This window comes from Syngnathus scovelli, chromosome 16 (assembly GCF_024217435.2).
Source record: "Syngnathus scovelli strain Florida chromosome 16, RoL_Ssco_1.2, whole genome shotgun sequence".
Lineage (NCBI taxonomy): Eukaryota > Metazoa > Chordata > Actinopteri > Syngnathiformes > Syngnathidae > Syngnathus > Syngnathus scovelli.
Genome location: NC_090862.1, coordinates 3,997,175 through 4,016,707, shown reverse-complemented (window position 1 = coordinate 4,016,707; position 19,533 = coordinate 3,997,175). Strand labels below are relative to the sequence as shown.

Sequence of the window (19,533 nt, the reverse complement as noted above, 5' to 3'; positions counted from 1 at the left end):
AATTATCCGCGACAAACGAGGGATGACTGTATTTGTTTTATTTTGAACTTATTGTTACTATATGAAAGCGACCATTATGTTCTTCATAATGATTTCTTTACCTGTCACCATCCCTCCCTATATACACACACGCGCACGCGCAAACATGCACGGCCCTAAAGCCACACCCCAGAGCCTTCCCACGCCAGCAGCGGAGCCGCAGAGTGCATCTCCAACTTTTTTTTTTTAATTTTTTTTTTTTTACAGGAGAGTCCAGTGAATTGGGTCGGTAGCTGTAGCTGAGTCGCGCCTGCAGACTTGTTCGTGTAATATTTGCTCACTTTAATATTTCCTTTTACGAACGCCGCCTCATCTGGAGCTTCGCTCATAGTGTTTCATTCCACGTTCTTCAAACCTGGTGAGTAAATATGTTTGCATATAGTTTGAATGCTGCAAACAATTTACTTTAAAGCCTGTGTGTCAAGTTGATGTTCTTTTTTTCTAATAAGTTAGAGTTGCGCCTCTAAATGAATTGTTTCTCGGTGCGCGCGTCTTCTGTACATATTGTTTTTTTTCCTTGTGCGTATTTTTACGCACAAATAACTCGGCCTGAACTTCCGAAATGCTGACCAAAGGGGCGTCGTGAGACACTCGTGCGCGTTCTTACAACTAAGGAATATTTAAAACAAGTTATATATATAAGGAACTGGACGTTAAAAGTCTGGATTCTTTTCAATGATTTTTTTTCTTCTTTTGTTAACATTCCAGCTATTTTTTTTCGCCTTCCATATGGCAACTCTATGTTCCACATGACATGTTCCCATTTCAAACTGGAAAAAAACATCCCTTAAAAAAACATTATTATTTAATCACCTATTTATTTGTTTATTTATTCAGTCAAATGAAAGTTTATAACGTGATTTAAATGTCTTAAAGGATTTACGTTTGACGAGACTGCGCCCTCTATCGGTGCAAATAATTTTATAGAGGCTGATGAATGGAAATTCATTTTTAGATTTAGCAAATTGATTAACCTTGTGCCAATTAATTGAATTGAAAATACTTAAATAAGAGTATAGAGTTTTTATTCCGGCCCAAATAAATGAGAGAAATTATTTCAAAATGTTTAACTAATACACACCATTATGATTACAATATCAATAAAATAATTAATTGTTCAAACCTATAGGCAAGGGAATAACTATATTTCAATGTATCTTATCAAATGAATGAAACATAACTATATAGACTGGACAATTAGTATAGCTGATCTAAAGCAGGTTATTTCAAACTTTAGTATCCTGTAACATGATCTGGTCGGTCACTGCAGAATTGGCAGACTGTCTCCAGTTTGCCGGCGTGTCAATGTTAGTTTTTCCCATATTTTCTGTCATCATGAACTCAGCATGAGTGGAAAAGTGTGTAATATTTGTTACCGAGTTAGCGAGAGCTGCTGACTGATAAAGTTGATCAAGAAAAGTGTGCAGTGTGTGGATGGATGCTAAACAGAGATGGAGAGAATTTCGGGACTGGTCCCCTAAACCATGTGGGGGTCATTACTCAAGACTGTCACTTCAGGAATGTCTAAGAACAACACGTGTTGACTCAAACACATAGTAAAAACACGCCGGTGTCCAACACGAAAGAGTTCCAATGTCAGAGGCATTTTTTTCAACCTTGCAGGAAAAACAGTGGTGTACATGCGTGTGTGTGTTTATGTGGGCATTTGTCCAGTTTACAAGGTTCTAATTAGTGTGGACTACACGCACACACACTCACAACATCATTACTATATTTACTGTTAACATAAATTCTGCTCAGCGGATATTTTGCGAGCCTGTTACCCTGAAAGTTGAGCCACAGATGATTTTACATGGCCATTTTAATAATAATAATAATATAAAATATAATGATAATAATAAAGTAGTTCAAGGTTGTATATACAAATATTGTTTGCTCTTCCCTAAACAATGACGGAGAAGATGTACCTTTTGTGTTTTCACTAAAAATAGACCTTGCATTTGGTTGCTGCGTATAAACACCAACCACCTAAACTGACCCAACCCAACAACACACTGTGGACAAAAGATAATTTAATCATTCTGATTCTTCTTGGAAACAGTCCCACTGTACAGTGCAAAGTCCATAAATCACATTTTTCAAACTGGATTTAAAGAGCACTCATTACTTGGGTTGATAGTTTTTAATTACAAATATATATTAAAAACCCAATTTAAATTGGTGCAGTCCAAATGTTATTCTTGGACAATACATTAAAGAAACTAGAATGAATCTTTTCTTGGAGTTATCCTACAATAAGTACTTCTGAAAGAAGGAATGTCACATTATTTTCAGTAGTATAACTTAATTTGGAGCCAGAGGGCTTCACTGGAAGATTTCATATCCACTTCTGTTCATCACTTTTTCCCCAAATGCCAGCTAGAGAGGAGTTGGGAGAGCGGAAGAGTGAGAGAGTCGGGGGAGTGAGATTCAGAGGCCCAGTTAAGTCTGTGGCTTTGTGTTTTATGAAAGAAAAGGACATTAAATGTCAGCATTTTCCAGCAGTTGCACAGCGCACTCGTACGTGCAAACACACACACACATGCAGAGTCCTCTAGCTTCCTATTATAAGGGTGAGTGGAACGGAGGAATGGTTGTATTCTGTTTCTCTTTGTCTGTGCGCGTCTGTCGAGGTGGTTGCAATAAGCGTACAATGGAAGAAGAGCTGCTTTAGTTCCTCAATTGTAAATGTAATCTATAATCGACCCTGAGTGACAAGTGGCACAAATGGCATTCTGACTAAATTAGATATTGAAGTCTTTTATTTGCTTGTTGATTGACACAGAACAGCTGGCGCTTTGTGAGCACATGTCGAGTATGACAGATACACCATGAGATTTGGGAAAACAATGTCATGCATTCCAAATCGGCGAGGACGATGTATGTGGCATGCGGACATCATTATGAGTGTATATGTTTGTGTGTAAGGGAGTGTGTGTGCAGCTGCTGGATGGCGTCTGAGGTGAGTATGAGTGAATTCATACCTGAAATTAGTGTTGAGTGATAGTTAAGGCTGGGGAGGTAAGTGCACAGTGGTTCTGGGTCAAGTCAACTATATCGGGAAAATTTGCAGTTCCTAATCTATTTTTTTTAATTGGTATTAAAATTAAAATTGAAATTTACATGCACAGTTTGCATGTCTTACATGTCAGCGTTAAAATTTTATTATTCAAACAGAGTCCGCTTTTTTTTTTTAAACTGAAGTTTGCTATAACAATTTTTTTTTTACCATGTTCTCAATAGTTTGGGATTTTTTTTGTTTTTTTTCTATTTCATTTTTACTTTTGTTTTATGAATTCTAAAAATAAAAAAAAATGCTTTTAGTGTAGGTTTGCTAGTAGTTTTTATTTCTCAAAAATGTTTAGTTGTTCAGTTTTTAGTATGAGTTTTAGTGTTTTTAAATGGATTTTATTTTCTTAGCTTTTATCAACTACCATAACCTTGGTTTCTACAAGTGCGTATCTGCATACCAATGTTTGGTATTTTCCCTCCCATGTTTCCCAATTCTGTTTTCGTCCTTCTTTTTGCTAACACCACAACGTTATCAGCAGACATGATTACATTGGTGCAAATGTGCACGTGGGAATTCTCCCGCTGTTCCAAAAACGTATTTCAGCAGGATGGAATTAAAATCAAAGAGTTGCTATGCAATAAATCCTACTCCATCGAGTTAGCTTGCTCAGAGAGGTATTTATTACTTTGAGATTTATTATTATGCTTATAGTTAGCTGTGGTATTTAGAATAATGATGGTTTAATTGTGGTTTGGAAGAGGGAAAACTTGGCTTGACTATATTATGTACATATCGTGCAAAGTAAATACATCTTCATGAACTGGTAATTTATTCCATTTTTTTTTCTCAGTCCACTGCTTGTCCTGTTTACTTCTCAGAGTTCAGCGATGACGAGCGTTTACCAAAAGCACTTGGTGTTTACATTCCGATCTGAATCCTCAAGCCAGTGTCACATGATTCAAAGCCACTTCACGTCACCATTTTGAGATTTAGTCTGTCTTTTCTTGTCCACGCCACCTCAAACAAGGCCAGTCCATCTCTTGGCAGAACCCCCACAAGCCACATGTGCTCACACAAATTGTGGCCTGCTTCCTGTCGGCGGGAGGAGTCTGTTTTTACTACGATTCCATTTTGGCGGCGAGGGTTAATTCCTTTGCTGTCTGGCTTGTGTGTGTGGAGAACTTTGGATCTGCCAACTCGGCTCTTTTTAATGTTCGCTTTGGGTGGCAGTTACCAAAATCGAAATTATATATGTGCATATTAATATATTATCGTGTTGGTTCCAATCAAATTCAATGCAAGTTGATTTTTTTTAACCATTGCAACAAATAAATAACACGAAAGAGGTTCACATAAAACGCAAGGTCGGTCAATAAATACAATTAACACACAATCTGGCTGTCAAATTTCAGGTTGCAGTAATTCACATCTGCTGTGGGATTTTTAGTAGTCCCACCAAAAACCTCATGTTGGCATTACAAATTAGGTAATTTTGGGTGCTACTCACATTAAAAAAAGCAGAAAATTCCACATCTCCAGAGGAAGGAACAAAGTGGAATCAAGTAAGGGAAAAGAAAAGGGGACCTACAACAGAGCCCTGTGGGAACCCACACAGGAGGAAACACAATCGTTGAGGCTGACACAGAGGTCTTGTCAGCCAATTATGGCCTGTAGAATTTTAAAATTGGATTGGGGAAAAACCTCAAGAATGCTGTTTTCACTAGCTAATAAAAATACATTCGCTAAGAATATACTATCTTCCTGACAAGGAAAAAATGGGCGAAAAGAACTTGATAGAATAAACTAAACTAAATCATTTAACAAATATTTTCAGAGATAATTTTAACATTTTCTTGACTGCAATTGTGTTGTGTGGTTGTCCACAGTGACACAACACACCAATTATATTTTCTATAATTTGAGGGGTGACTTGCTGTTTGGATAATTGGTCGCAGATGGGGCAGTTTCAACACTTCCACATTGGTTCCCTTAAAAGATCTTCAATTGCAACACTAAATTTGGAATTTAACAAACTTCAAGAGCTTAACCTTGTTTTTTGTGTCTTCCATGTTTGTTGCTCCAGAGCTTTATTACGAGAGGCCCAGCAAACTATCAGCCTGCAAACTTGACTTCCATTCATCGAGGGGAATAAATCTATCATCTACGAGAAGACCCAGCTGAAGAGAGGAAGCAGCCATGTTGATCATCTTAGTCCTCATCATCCTTTTCCATTTGGCTGCAGCCGTTCTCCTCTTTGTTGCAACCATACATAATGTGAGTACCGTATTTTCCGCACTATAAGGCGCACCTAAAAACCTCCATTTTTCTCAAAAGCCGACAGTGCGCCTTATAATCAGGTGCGCCTTATATATGGACCAATATTGAGCCACTACAGCAGGTGTGTCCAAAGTCCGGCCCGCGGGCCAAATGTATATATCTTATATATGGACAAAGTTTTAAAATGGGCCATTCATTGAAGGTGCGCCTTATAATCCGGTGCGCCTTATAGTGCGGAAAATACAGTACTTGTTTCACAAACACACACACACACAAAAAATCATTACAAGCCAGGATGTTTACACTGCATATGTTACAGGCATGGTGGTTGGTATCAACACCTGGACGGGATGTGATCTATTCGGACTTGTGGTACTCTTGCAATGCCACTTGCTTTCCTATCGCCAAGAGCCACACTACTGATGCGGGTAGGAACGTTTATCATCTGCTGGTGGTGCAAGCGATGTATAATTTTCTAACATCTGTTGGTTCCTTCCAGCCTACCTGCAGACGGTCCAGGCTACCATGATCCTGGCCACCATTTTATGCTGTATTAGCTTCTTCATCTTCATTCTTCAGCTCTTCAGGCTCAAGCAAGGGGAGAGATTTGTCTTCACTGCAATTATTCAACTGCTAGCTTGTGAGTAACACAAACATACTCAAATTATCAACAAAATATAACCTTATTTGTAATTCTTTCCTCTTCTCAGCTTTGTGCGTGATGATAGCGGCGTCCATTTACACGGCTCAGAACAAGTCCTTCCATCATAGCAGTCTCCATGACGGCTCGTACGGCTCCTCCTATATTTTGGCTTGGGTTAGTTTCCCAATGACTCTAATTAGTGGTCTGATGTATCTGGTGCTTAGAAAACGCAAGTAAACGTCAATTTATGGGGGATAGAGTATATAAATTGAAATCCTTGGATGTACAGTAAATATCCCAAGATGACATTTACATGCCGCTATTTTTCCAACACTCAAAATAGATCAAGCATTGCCTAGCACTCTTGTAATGGTGAATACAGTTAAGGATGCACTTAATGTCACTTCTTATACACACACTGATAAATGGTTGTCATTTGAGAAAATCTCACTGGATTTCCAACAACATTCAGCGTATATTTTAAAACGTGAGTTAATGGCTGGAAGGCAGAGCCATGTTTGTTCAATTTGCATTTCAAGTTGGACAAGTATCACGCGATGATAGGTTAATTTGAATTAAGGCTAGGTGTATGTAAATTCTTATGAAAATTTGAAAAGAGGAAGATCTTTTACATTAACCAATGATTCTTTGTGTATTTAATGAGAACGTTGTAATTTGTGTATGAGCTGGTCATTCAAGTTAGTAAGATCCACAAAACCTCTTATTTGTTGTTAAAGGATTTTTAAAAAACAAGAACACACTTGCCTTTATCCACCTTTGCATTTATGAGTGACTCGCTCTTTTATTTCTTTTTATGGTTCATTGTCATGCAAGCCCATGTGGGAAATATGTGTGGGCTAAAAAAAAAAAAAATGAAAAAAAATGGGAGATTTTCTTTCTGGGTCCACATTTGTTTTTGAGAAGCTATTAACAAATAAAATATGTACATATTTGCTGTGTATGTATAGTTAAACCTATTGCTGACTGAAATACTAATGTGGTTAATAACAAAAAAGTAGAAAATATTATGTTAATCTTAGCTTAAAAGAAATGTAGTGGTATAAATTGTGAGATATTACATCTTGTCTTTGTTATGCTTTTGCATCTGTTGGTGACATGGTGAAATACACAAACCAATGATGTGCTGTGATGTTTGGGATTCAAATGACAACATAAACTTGAAGTAGGAATGTTTTGCTATTTCTGTCATGCTATTGGGTTATTTTGCTCTTTTTTTCCCAACAAAAACTGGGACAAAGGCTATTTATTAAACCAACTGTAACATGTTCAAAAATCACAAGTGAGAATCAAATGGGTCATTTTGTTCTACTGCCATTACCTTATGCTTCATATCGAAGATTATTCATGGTTAATACTTGCTCATAAAAAAAGCACTAACTTTTAAAATCACTATTTCTTGGTGTGATTTTTTACAGCACAAAAATGTAATGGCCTCTTTCAGTTTCATTTATGGGGACAAAGAATGTCCTTTTTGTTGGGTTAGTCTTTCTCTAAAATGTGCTTTAAAATATAAAATATGAACGTGAGAATTAAGGTGGCCTATCTTTTATAGGTTAGCGCCATCTAGTGGATTACTTGTCAACTACACTTTGGAAAAGTACTGTACGTCAACTTCATTTGTTTAAGCCTCAAACAATTACGGTCCTTTATCTCAAACTTTGAAGTTAACGTCCGTGATTGTTTAATTAAACATTTTCCTTCGTTTGTGACAACTGTTTTCATTCTTTATTAAACATTTAAAAGTTTGTTTCACTATATTGCTAATTCATTTTATGTGCACAAATCTCTATTTATAATTAAGTTGATTATTAGTTGCTATTCTTATTAAATAATTTCGAAATAATTCTAGTCATACCACTTCAAATGGAGTTCCAAAATTTAATGTGAGACTGATGGTAGCACTGTCTGTATGCATTACCAAAATTGTCCAGAAGGTGGCAGGAAATAATTAAGTTGATTGGTAAACGGTAGAAAATAACGAGAGCGAGAAAAAAAGTCACGAGTCGGAAGTGTTGCCACCCGGAATAAATATGAAGTAAAGCAAAACACGCACGCTTCTCAAAAGTTTTTGCAGAACTGTTGTTGTTTTCTTTATGTGAGTTTTATGCATCATAAATTCGGTTGAATTAAAGGGTGCCCATCTCAGTTAGATGTTGAAAATTGCATATTTTTTAAAACGCTAGAATGCTCACTATTGGTAACAACACATTTTGAAAGTGTTGTTTGGGCACTGAGTGTAAAGCTGCTATTTCTTTTCTTCCTACATTTAAAAAAAAAATAAGATTGAAGAATGAAGCGATCATGTTCCCCTTTATATTCTTCTGGAAGCTGTGGAAAAAATATAAAATTATCTCAATCTGAAGTAAGTGAAACCCTTTCGTTGTATAGAAAGTCAACGGACACGATAATGATGATGATGATGATGATGATGATGATGATGAGGTAGCTTAAATTGTTGACTGAGATGGTGGTTATTTTTCTACACATGCAATTTTAAAAGTTAAAATTCCACCTGTATTAATGTACAGATTCAGATGCTACTGAAAGACGAAGTGCAAAAGAATAATACCATTTTGCAGGTTTTAGCCCAAACTGACCTGGATTATGACCAAGCCATCCAAAAATTTGAGGTTGGTAAACTGCATCACTGATGAGCTAGCTCATGCGCTTTTTATCTACAGATGTTAATTTTGATTTTATTTAGAAACGCTTTGAGAAGATTACAAAGAGAGCAGAAAGAGCACTCACTGCACTGAGGTCAAACAAAAAGGTTTGGATGACATTATGCCTGCACACTTTTCTAATTCAAAATAATTTCTGTGTATATGACAAATACGTGAATCTCAATAGTTTCAGAGTTTGCTGCCGTCTTCTGATGATGACGAAGTCATTATGTACGTAGGACGAAACACTTATTATTCAATATCAGTTTGCATTTATGATCAAATCTTGTGAGTTTTTACAATATCATGTCTTCCTCACCAGGATAGATTGCGACAATGAATTGGTGCCACAGCGTAAGAGCTCAGTACTATTACAACTAACTGTTGTGTATTTGTAAATTACTATTTGTTTCACATGTGTATTTATCTGCAGAAAAAAGCAGCAGAAAGGAGGAAAGAGAAGAAAATGGGTACAGCAATGTCTTGGTGAGTCGGAGCGAGTTTTCATTCTAATCTGATTATTTGCATAGCAACTCAAATCATGTCTTTCTTTTCAGGATACCACCGAAAATATTCAAAAGGAGTTGAATCAAACAAAACAAGGTATGGTTATTATTGCTGAGTGTGTTTTTTTTTCTTTTTTCTATGCCTAATCCAGCGGTACGGCCTAAAAACAAAATGTCACATTTTTGAAAAAAAAAATATATATATCGTTTAGCTCTACCACATATAATGAACACCCTAACCGAGGAATGTGATGGTCAGTCTGCCCCTTCTCCTAAGAGTAAGGTAAGATGCTTTTTATCCAAACATGACATGCATATTTTGACTAAATATGACTTTTGCTTGACATTTTCTTGCTTGCAAATTCCTCCCTTCTGCATGAAGCCCCTGACTACGCCGATGAATGAAGAATCCATCTCTGGCTGCCATGGCAACAACATCCAGCAGACAAACCCACAGCAGGTAATGTATTAACACAATGAAGCCAGATTTCCACTCAATATCCAAATATTAATTTTCAGTTTAATTTCTAAATATTCACTCATCACTCTCCTTCCTCCGCTTTCCCTTAGAACGAATCTGGGTATCCTCCTTTGCCCATTAACCCTTTCCCGGCTAACTTGACCATGGAGGCTTTGTCGTACAACATCCCCGATAAAGTGAACGTCCAACTGGCTCTTATCGAAAATCCCCCCAGCCTCTCAGTGATGTGGACTGCGGAGGAAATTAAACTCTCTTTACCACAGATCCAGAGCTACAGGTAAAAAAAAAAAAAAAAAGTGTCATGGAAGGCAATTGTGTTTTTGGATTTACATTCAATGTCTCTTTCTCTACACTAGCGTCTACCTATGTAACCATGGAAAAGGTCAAGGGGAGCGGAGTTTTGCCAGACTGGAAACTGTTGGGCAACGTGCCGGCCAAATCTCTGCCCATGTGGGTGACCATCACTAAGTACAAAAAGGGGCACAAGCTGTGTGTCGTCGTGGTAGGCAAGGACATTTTTGGCCGCTACGGACCCTATAGTGACGTTGTAGCTGCAGTCGTTCCCGAGTAGCCCCAGATGACCTCGTGGAATCAAATCTGAAGTATATGTTCTGTTTTTGCTGCACGTTAATAAATGTTTTACAGTATCTTTTTAAATGGTCTATTGTGGTTCAATCCTTCACAGAAGTTAGGTAGCAGCCATCTTTTGTTATTACTAGAAGAAGAAACGATCGATACATTCGACATTTTGTCAACGAGCGACCCGTTGCTGCTTTCCCTGAGTCCTCAAAGTTCCCACATGGGAGAGAAACCGTTCTGCTGCAAAACCTGCGAGCGCTAAAAATCCACGAGGATTCAAACTAGCGATAAATCGTACATCTTCTGCGACAAAAGACTGAGCAGCACCTGAAGGTTCACTTGAGGAGTTCTGGGAAAATCCTTTTTCTGTTTCCTGACAATCTCCAACAAAAGGTGATGGTGGCTTATGAATGGGACAGTTGCCACTAAGGAGGTCGCCGCAATAAAATGCCTGGTTAGCTAACCAATATGGCTTCCCGTTTATTAGGAGACTCGCTGAACTTGTGCACAAGAAGCCTGATTATTATGCTGCGTATGACAGATAGTAAAATGAACCACAATGGATGTCTGTCCGACCTTAGCGTCAGCAATTGTGCGTCCCCACCGGACCAGTAGGTCCGGTGTAATAGCGGAGCAGAATGATCGGTCCCCCGAGACCACTTAAAACAGTCTGACACACAAACACACTGTGGCCTAATCGGAGCTGACAGGGCTTATGGCTGAAGAAGATGGGCGCCGAAAAATAGTGCCGAGTAGCCAGATAGAAAAAGCAGAGGTGGAGCAGCAAGAGTGATTAAGGAACAAATGTGCTCTTTAAAGTTTTAAAGTGAAGCGCTTGGCAGAATGGCAGCCTCCCTCTTTAGTCCCTTCCCTCCTGTAAAATGGATGATGTCCATGGAATATTAGACTTCGCATGAATGTGCACTCTAAGAGGTTTAGACTTGTCATCTTAATCTTATGCGCCTTACCACTGAACTCTGGACCCTTAAAATTGTAGAATTACAAAACTCAAAAAAAAAAAAAAAAAACATTGATCAACCTAAGTGTGTGACCACTACTTTTAGCATTGTTGGTCATTTTAGGTCATAAAGTTCTACATATTTTTTAATTTTTTTTTTTAGTCTGCTAAACTCCAAACTAGATACACAGGAAAATGAATTCTGTTATGCAGTGAAAAGTAAATGGGTCATCTAAAAGCGAATATCCTCACAGCGCATTGTGACGTCACTCGCATTTCTCGCATTTACCACAAGATAGCGCTGTTTAACAGGGTATCTCACCGTGACAAGCTTGAATGAAATTCATCGTGGGGGAAAATATGTGTAAATAACATTTCACAGCATTCTCTCACCATAATTGCCTATTGATCACCAGAAAACAAAACAAAAATAAATAAATAAACAATCCACTCTCCATTTCAATTCATCCGTGAATTAAAGCCCACATCAAAATAACCTGAATGGTAAAAAAATCTTTTATAAATAACATTTGTCATTCTTATTGTCTGGATGTGCAAAGGACCTTGAAACAAATGAACACACACGCACACACATGCATGATGCAGGTACACAAACAAACGCATACACACACTGACAAGAGCTAAAACATCCTCTTGAGAAGACAGGCTTAAGTCCTTTTACGCATGACTCACCTCCGGTTTGAGTTATGCAAATTATTTATTCATAGCCACATCTCCACTCACTTTTGCTAACCATATGTTTTAAAGGTCAGGGAGTATTAAGTGTCCAGAAGTTTTGGAAGGTTCGGGGGGGGGGGGGGGGATCATCAAAGTCACTGAGATTAATCCACTTGAGGGCATACACAAGCATCAGGAATCACACTAATCCTCCTCCATAAAGGTCTACATATTTTTTTTTTAACTCTGAAATTTTTTAAGGCGGTGTCACGTTAGTCCTTATTAGATAACTACATCTTTGACCGTCATTGTAAAAAAAAAAAAACAAAAAAAAACTCTACACATCGCTGCTTTCAAATGTGACTCAAAATATAAAATTTGGAGTAAATGAAATTTTGCATTTGCATTTTAAATGAAAGAATCTTTATCAACTTTTTTGGGGGGAAAAATCCTGTGAGTCTATAAAAGATTTTTTTCTGTTTATTTAAATATACTTGGCCCCCTCCCATGACCTCACCAAGAAACATTTTTTTCTTGCTCTGCCAGTGAACAGCTGAGAACCCCAACGCCATTTTTATTTTTATGTAGCTAAGTGAGAAATTGTAAAAAAAAAAAAACTCTACACCATCCCTGCTTTCAAATGTGGTCCAAAATATATAATTTGGAATAAATTAAAATTTGCATTTCCAATGAAAGAATCTTTATCAACTTTTTTGGGGGGAAAAATTCTGTGAGTCTATAAAAATAATTTCTTCTGTTTATTTAAATATACTTGGCCCCCTCCCATGACCTCACCAAGAAAAAAAAATCTTGCTCCACAATATAAAATTTGAAATAAATGAAATTTTGCATTTCCAATGAAAGAATCTTTATCATCTTTATTTGGGGGAAAAAGTCTATAAAATGTTTTTTCTGTTTATTTAAATATACTTGGCCCCTGTCCCATGACCTCACCAAGAAAAAAAAAAAAATCGTACTCCGCAAGTGAACAGCTGAGAAACCCAAACGGCATTTTCATTTTTATGTAGCTAAGTGAGAAAGACACAGCAGCTTTGCCATATTTTGACAGGGAAACTCAAATTTGCTTGGAAGCATGGCATGAAATCTTTATGAAAACCCCATATGCCACATACGCTTTTATGGCTGATTGTTTCTAACATAGACATATTTCCTTTTATTAAGATGTCGCTTTAAATTTTTAAAACATATTGGCTAATGCGTTGCCCAACGAGCGCCGTGCTTCAAGAGAGGAGCTTCTTGCAGCCGAATTAGCAACACATCAATCTTTCATAGCTCATGTTTTTAAGTTGCATCTATCTCTCTCTTGCCCGCCTTCCATTTGATGCGACTACTTTTGCCACATTTCACATTCACCGAGACAAACAAGCACCATCTCCTTCCATATTCATTTTTATCCTGCTCTTTCGTTTCATGTCAAACTTTTCCAGCGTGGGAATTGAACATGGGCATACTTGAATGCCACAGCAAATACAATTACATCACTGCTGATGGTCAGAGTGTGTACTTTGGGTTTTATAATAGTTGCATGGAGCTTTTAAAATCATTTTTTAACGTAGTTTCAGAATTAATAGAATTACAAGCTCCCTAAAAGTATGCACTTCATTGTTTGTCTAAGTAGTCCAGTGCTTGAAGTGTGCTCACAGTTTGATTTTTTTTCCTTTCTTTGCCATCATAAATATTTTATTTCGAGTTCCAGAAGGTTTGATCCAACATCAACAACCACAAGAGCATGCTACAAAAGAAACAGCTTCTGACATGTGTGATTGAGTTTAAATTTTAGATTGATGTCCTTTATTTCCGCCCGCCTGAAATTTGTCAAGTGTCAATTAAACGCTGGAATTTTAAAAGTGGTTGATTCAGATTATGGTGTGAAATTCACCTAAATGTGTCTCAATTTTGGAAATGTAGCAAAATGAGCATTATATTAAATTGGTCACTCAAGTCCATTTTTTTTTTTCTACCCCTTCGGGAACCAAAACAAGAAACATCAACACCACATCAAATGGCACATCTCAATGCATATTAGATTAGGCAGGTTGATTTGAATATGCTGACTGTGTGTGTGTGTGTGTGCTGTGTCCTGGTTTTTGCCTCGCACTCTTTGAGGTCAAATAAGGAGCAAACATTCGGGGAAGGAAGAATCATAGCCACGGGCACGCAGGCCCACTCGCACACATAATTAAAGCGCATACACACACACACACATCACAGCGCAATTAATTCGTGTTCTAAAAAATCACATTGGTTATGCTGTCAGGACACATTTTCATACACGCAATTAAAACAACACATAATCAATGACAGCCACAAAGCAAACCGCCCGCCACTTTCTACCCCGCAGGCTGGTGTGAAACAATCGGCACGCACACGAAGACCGGGAAAACTAGCCGGAGAGAAAACGTAAGCGCTGCGACTACGTCTGGATGAGTGTCGATGTCACTTTGAGAAAAGAGCAAACATGAGGGCAGCGGAGAGAGGCGTGTCACATACCATCACTGCAGAGAGGTCAGTGTGTGATGACATCGCCAAGATGGACACGACTGCCAGCAGGTCTGTACGCACACGCGTGGACGCTGGCACGCACGCTTTGGGAAGGCCAGATATCATGGGACCTGACGTGAGCTCGGGGTTTACGTCTGATTGGCTATCAGATGCACTCTGGTTGTCCTGACAACGCTTGTCCCTGCGGGACACCGGCGGCCTGAGCTCGGCAGACGAGCGAGATGCGACACTGCTGAAACTTCTAAAGCGCCGTTTTCCTTGTCGCGGCAGGGATTTTTATTGTTTTGGGTAAATCTATGATCAAGATTGGACAACACCGCAGGATGACGACTCATTATTTCCTCAGGGGAGAGTCATCATGATGTGTTGGTATTATTAGCAAGAGAACACAACGCAATGGGATATTATAATAGATGTGTGCACATTCTCAATAATTTCTCTTTATAGTCATTTTTTTTTATCTAATGTAACTCATTCGCTACCATTGACGGATACAGACGTCAAAGATCCATTTGAACTAACATGGCGGTGGATGAGTTAACCCAGGGGTGTGCAACTCATTTTTTTCGCGGGCCGCATTGTAGTCATAGCTTCTTTCGGAGGTTCCATTATGACGGTCAACCCAAATAAATGTATGAGGACCTCATATTATATACATATTTCTGCTCCTCTTATTTATTTATTTATTTATTGTTGTGTTATTTATTCATTATTTATTCAGCACGCTTTTGTTATACTTGTTTACTTGTTTGTCTGTTGTGAGCCATGTCTTGTCACCGTGGGATAGGGGGGAACGAAATTTCGGTTTCTTTGTGTGTCTTTGGCATGTGGAGAAATTGACAATAAAGCTGACTTTGACTTTGAAAAAGCTACAAAATAAATGGTCAAATATTTAAAAAAAAAAGATATGATTAAAAGTGAAGACAATTTGCAATTCTAGTAACGGCACACGAATTTGATGCACAATTTGTCTCAAAATGATGTGGTGGCCCATATCTGGCCCCCGGGCCTTGAGTTTGACACCAGCGAGTTAACCAATCACCAAAATACCCAATGGCCATATATCTGTTTGTTTTCCATGTCAGTAGATCTTGGGTCAAAAAAAAATCAGACTCTCCCGGGTTAAAGTTTGGAAACCTAAGTGCCATTTGCCTCGATGTGATATCATCAAAGCGTCTGACTGCTATTGATTTATGTTGCTGCTCCTCCATTTGCGCATCAGCACAGTGTGACCGTATCTATTATTGTGTTGCAGGATTGCAGGAGGCATATTCACGCCAACTTTATCGGAAATTAACAGCATAGGAATAACCCATCATTGATTTGTTCGCTACATCATCACATTCAGGTAAGAAAGTCTCAATGCCCATAAAAACAATAGTATTACTCCTCACTATTTCGGCTAAAATGTGAGTGTTTACTTTTTGGCCTCTTCTCTCATATCTTTTCATTTGGCTGGAAATAGCCCTATTAAAACAGGATTCTGCTGCCTCAGTGTGTTATTTTCAGGCTTGGATAATGAAGCCGCAGGAGAGCCCCATTCACAGCCGAATTAAATCATTTTTCCCCTCACATGTGTACACACGCACATTTTCAATCATTTGACCTATAACCTCTTACATTGTACCAATGAGAACATGGCTATAAATAGCGGCAGAAAACAGGAGTTGACAAAGATGAATGACTCCACTCAACATGTAGTTTTTCTTCCCGCAATCTTTTTCACAGTATTTAGACAAAGCCATGTTTTTGCTATTGCTAACTGTTTTTTGTTTTTGTTTTTTTTGGCTGGGCGTCCACGGCAATAACAGCCGGTCAGTTTTGCCGTTCCCATATCGCCACACTTTATGGATGCTCAAACATCATAACTCACTTTTACAGAGTGACTTTTGTGATTTTGTCTTCTCCAGGTCTCACTTAACGTTTTTGGGTGGTTCTATGTCGTCATTGTATTTTGTTGTCTTTTCAGACTTGAGTCTTGGAAAAGAGGGGGTCGTCTTATATTCAGGCTAATACGGTATTTACGTACATGATGCTCTCATTATTCATACAACCTTTTTTCTTATTTTATTTTGTTAAAGCAGTTTGCTGTAGCAATCAAGTTATCCTCCTGATTAAAATCAATGCAGAGAATATTTTGATCCTGGCAGTTATTTGACATGAGACTTTCTGCTCCCTATGTGTGAAAGAATTGTGCAATATCCTCATAGTGTTTCCATTATTGTCTCTCTTCTCCTCTCACTTTTATAAACAGTTGGATGACTGCTGAGTAAACACATTTCTTGGCTAGATTTTGAAAATTTCATTAAAAAAGAAATTTCATTCCTCCAAGCCCAGGATTGCTGAGCGTGCACAGCATACATCGCAGACACACAAAAGAACACCTGCACCTTTCCGTTAGCAAACAAACATCTCAGCTGGCAAGTGCTTCACTTAAAACAACTTCTAAACATGCAAGAGAAGGAACGCAGATGCTTGCCTCAACATAAAATTGTCAACCAGGCGAGCTGCCGGCTACTTTTTTTTCTTGCCCAATTTCACCGCTTAAGGATTAACAGTGCTCTTATTATAAAAAGGAGAACATTCAGAAACTACGTTTATCGCCTGTGACTTTTTCGGATAAACAGCTCGTCTAAGATCTTAATAGCTAGTAATTATTTTTTTTAATAACTAAAAGTAACATAAATAGTAAAGCAGCTATGACTTCTCATACACTAAACAAAAACTCTTTTAAAATCACTTATCTCACATCGACACATTAGTAAAATAAATTCAATTCTAAATTAATTCAAATTTACATTTCTGCATAAAATCTGATTTTTAAAATAATTTTCGAATTATAATAAATTATATTATTATAATAAAATATAAATTAAATTATAATTAGAATTAATTTCAAATTTTTGCACATATATTATTTGTACAGTAATATATTTAGCGTTAGCTTATTGGTCCATTGACTCAACGTTGTACAATGTGACTTTTTTTTTTTTTTTTTTTTTTTGCACCAGCCAAGAAAATGACAGCATTTATTGTCCATGACAGCTGAACTTGAAATCGCCGGAGCAGCTACAACAACACAGCATTTTTGTCGAAAATCCCTTGAAAAATTAATGACATACATTGCAGCCAATTTTATTTTTTTATTTGATATGTAGCAGTTGGATTAGATTCTTTTTCCCCCTCTTTAATCTCCTGCATTCACATAGAGTAAACTTCTTTGGGACAATTTATATTTAGCAAAGATTTACATATACACAAGGAGATAATGTAAATTGTACACTTTGCACAGCACTGGAGAAAATATTTGTAAAACAATAAATAGTGTCACGCACCCTAACATATTTTCATTATTCACCATGCCTCCGATAGAAACCACAATCACGGAAACATGCTTGAAATCAATTATATAATGTGCCAGGCATTTTGTGCTCAGGTGACGAGCGGGCTTTGTGTAAATAGTTAAAATCATGGCAGGAAGGAAAATCACTCAATTACGCTTGAAATCAGAGCTAAGAGCAAAATTGTGAAGTGGAGTTTGCAAGTCATCTAGGAGAGAGGAAAGGTTGCATGATAGGACAAAAGGAGGCAAACAGGAAACAAAGGGTGATGTATTTGTGTGTGTGTGTGTGTGTGTGTGTGTGTGTGTGTGTGAGATCCATATAAAGGGGCCATAAGGGTACGCTAGTTATAGCATAAGAGAAGGTTATGTCAACATTGATTTCTCCTTCAGTGGAGTTCTCTTTCTCGTTAACCTTTTCATGTACAACCTTTGTTGCGTCAATCATTTTCTGTCATTTCTTATTCCTTAATAGTGACTGTTGGATGGAAAGTTATTTTTGCTAATCAAAAGTAGAATGACTCAAATCAATAAGTTTAGTTGTTGTGTCATCCAATGGAGGAAAATGAAAAACAATATGGAAATTTTCTCAGGGAAGGATTTTGTTGATATTATTTCTTTATTATGCAAACAACTGCTGCGGCAAATAATTAAGCAGTTTTTGTTGGTGACTAAGCATGCAATATTTTTTTTAAGTAATTTATTTATTTTTGAACAATATAAAAAAAGAAAAGTAATTTACATCCGAAAGTAAGAAAATAAATTAAAATAATAATAATAAAATAAGACGCATTGATTGAAAAAGGAGTGGAAAGAAGTATAATTCTAGTTAATAATAATAGTAGTTATTATAACGTAAAATATTCTCTTTGTTTATTCATCACTTTTTTACTGAGTATATGTAAATGCCGGCCAAAACTTCTTTTTTTCCGCCCTGTGAGTGCTCAGATGAAAATTGGAAAAAGTAATGAATATGAAAAGGTGTGCTTCTCAACAACTCATCAGTGGGCCTTGGAAATATTTTCATTTTGTCTTTGGACTTTGGAGACAGGTCAGTTTCAAATCACAGATCTATGGAAAGAATAATGCAAGAACGATCAACTTGGGAAGTGAAAAGTATTTCCTAAAAATACAGTCCACAGAGAGATGCCAGTATTTGATGGACAAGCAATGGAAAAATAAGATTGATCGGGATGTGAATACTAATAATGTTCTTGTTGAAGCATTCCGAGATCTCCAGCTCTTCCTTCCTTGACTCCCACTTTCATCCCTCCCCACTTGCCCTCTTTCCCATCCAGCCTCTTTTTCAATTCCCACCTTCATTTCTCTGCTGCTCCTTTCCCCCCCTCTTATCTCTCTGCAGAAACAAACACATTAGCAGAGATCAGGGAGGGAATCACGTCATCTTTAAGTCCTCCGCACCCCTGCTGTTGCCCAACAGAGCGTTACGCAGTGCAACATCAATGTGTATGGGTCTTTTTTTTTTTTTTTTTTGCGTTAACACATGATTAAGCATGCGCATGCTTATTCGTGCCCAAAATGCACAAGTTGGAGTGTGTGTGTGTGCCCGCGAGAAGAAGCTATACAGCCCTCTCCCATGCTGCAGGCATTGAGTGGGGGAATGTGCTTGCCACTGCAGTAAATGGGGGGAAAAGGAGGGAGGGGGGGGGCTGTAAAACTTGCTGAGGCAAACAAAAGAAAGGAGGGAGACAGTAGGAGTCTCTCATCCTTAATTAGACTTTCCACTCTTCCATCGTTTTTTTTTTTTTGGGGTAGAACTAAAGCATGAACTTTTTTTTTTGTCTTCTCTAT

The 19,533-nt window shown here is 37.7% G+C and overlaps 2 protein-coding genes across 3 annotated transcripts; both read left to right on the top strand.

Annotated features, from left to right (window-relative positions):
• The first annotated feature begins 163 nt into the window (after positions 1 to 163).
• Positions 164 to 7,748, top strand: emp2 (epithelial membrane protein 2). The gene is made up of 5 exons (XM_049744915.2): positions 164 to 397; positions 5,136 to 5,326; positions 5,649 to 5,757; positions 5,829 to 5,969; positions 6,040 to 7,748. Exons 2-5 carry the CDS (start codon positions 5,249 to 5,251, stop codon positions 6,207 to 6,209), a joined length of 498 nt encoding a protein of 165 aa, XP_049600872.1. The 5' UTR covers positions 164 to 397; positions 5,136 to 5,248; the 3' UTR covers positions 6,210 to 7,748.
• A 266-nt stretch (positions 7,749 to 8,014) lies between these two features.
• atf7ip2 (activating transcription factor 7 interacting protein 2) lies at positions 8,015 to 10,300 on the top strand. 2 transcript variants are annotated; one of them, XM_049744900.2, is made up of 11 exons: positions 8,015 to 8,088; positions 8,276 to 8,355; positions 8,573 to 8,623; positions 8,698 to 8,763; positions 8,844 to 8,887; positions 8,979 to 9,010; positions 9,090 to 9,142; positions 9,214 to 9,259; positions 9,375 to 9,445; positions 9,545 to 9,622; positions 9,733 to 10,300. In XM_049744900.2, the coding sequence occupies exons 2-11, from the start codon at positions 8,284 to 8,286 to the stop codon at positions 9,922 to 9,924; spliced, it is 705 nt and encodes a 234-aa protein (XP_049600857.1). In that variant the 5' UTR covers positions 8,015 to 8,088; positions 8,276 to 8,283; the 3' UTR covers positions 9,925 to 10,300. The 2 variants fall into 2 exon arrangements, with proteins under 2 accessions (XP_049600857.1, XP_068509425.1); XM_068653324.1 differs by having other exon boundaries at positions 8,017 to 8,355; positions 8,522 to 8,623.
• The last annotated feature ends 9,233 nt before the right edge of the window (positions 10,301 to 19,533 follow it).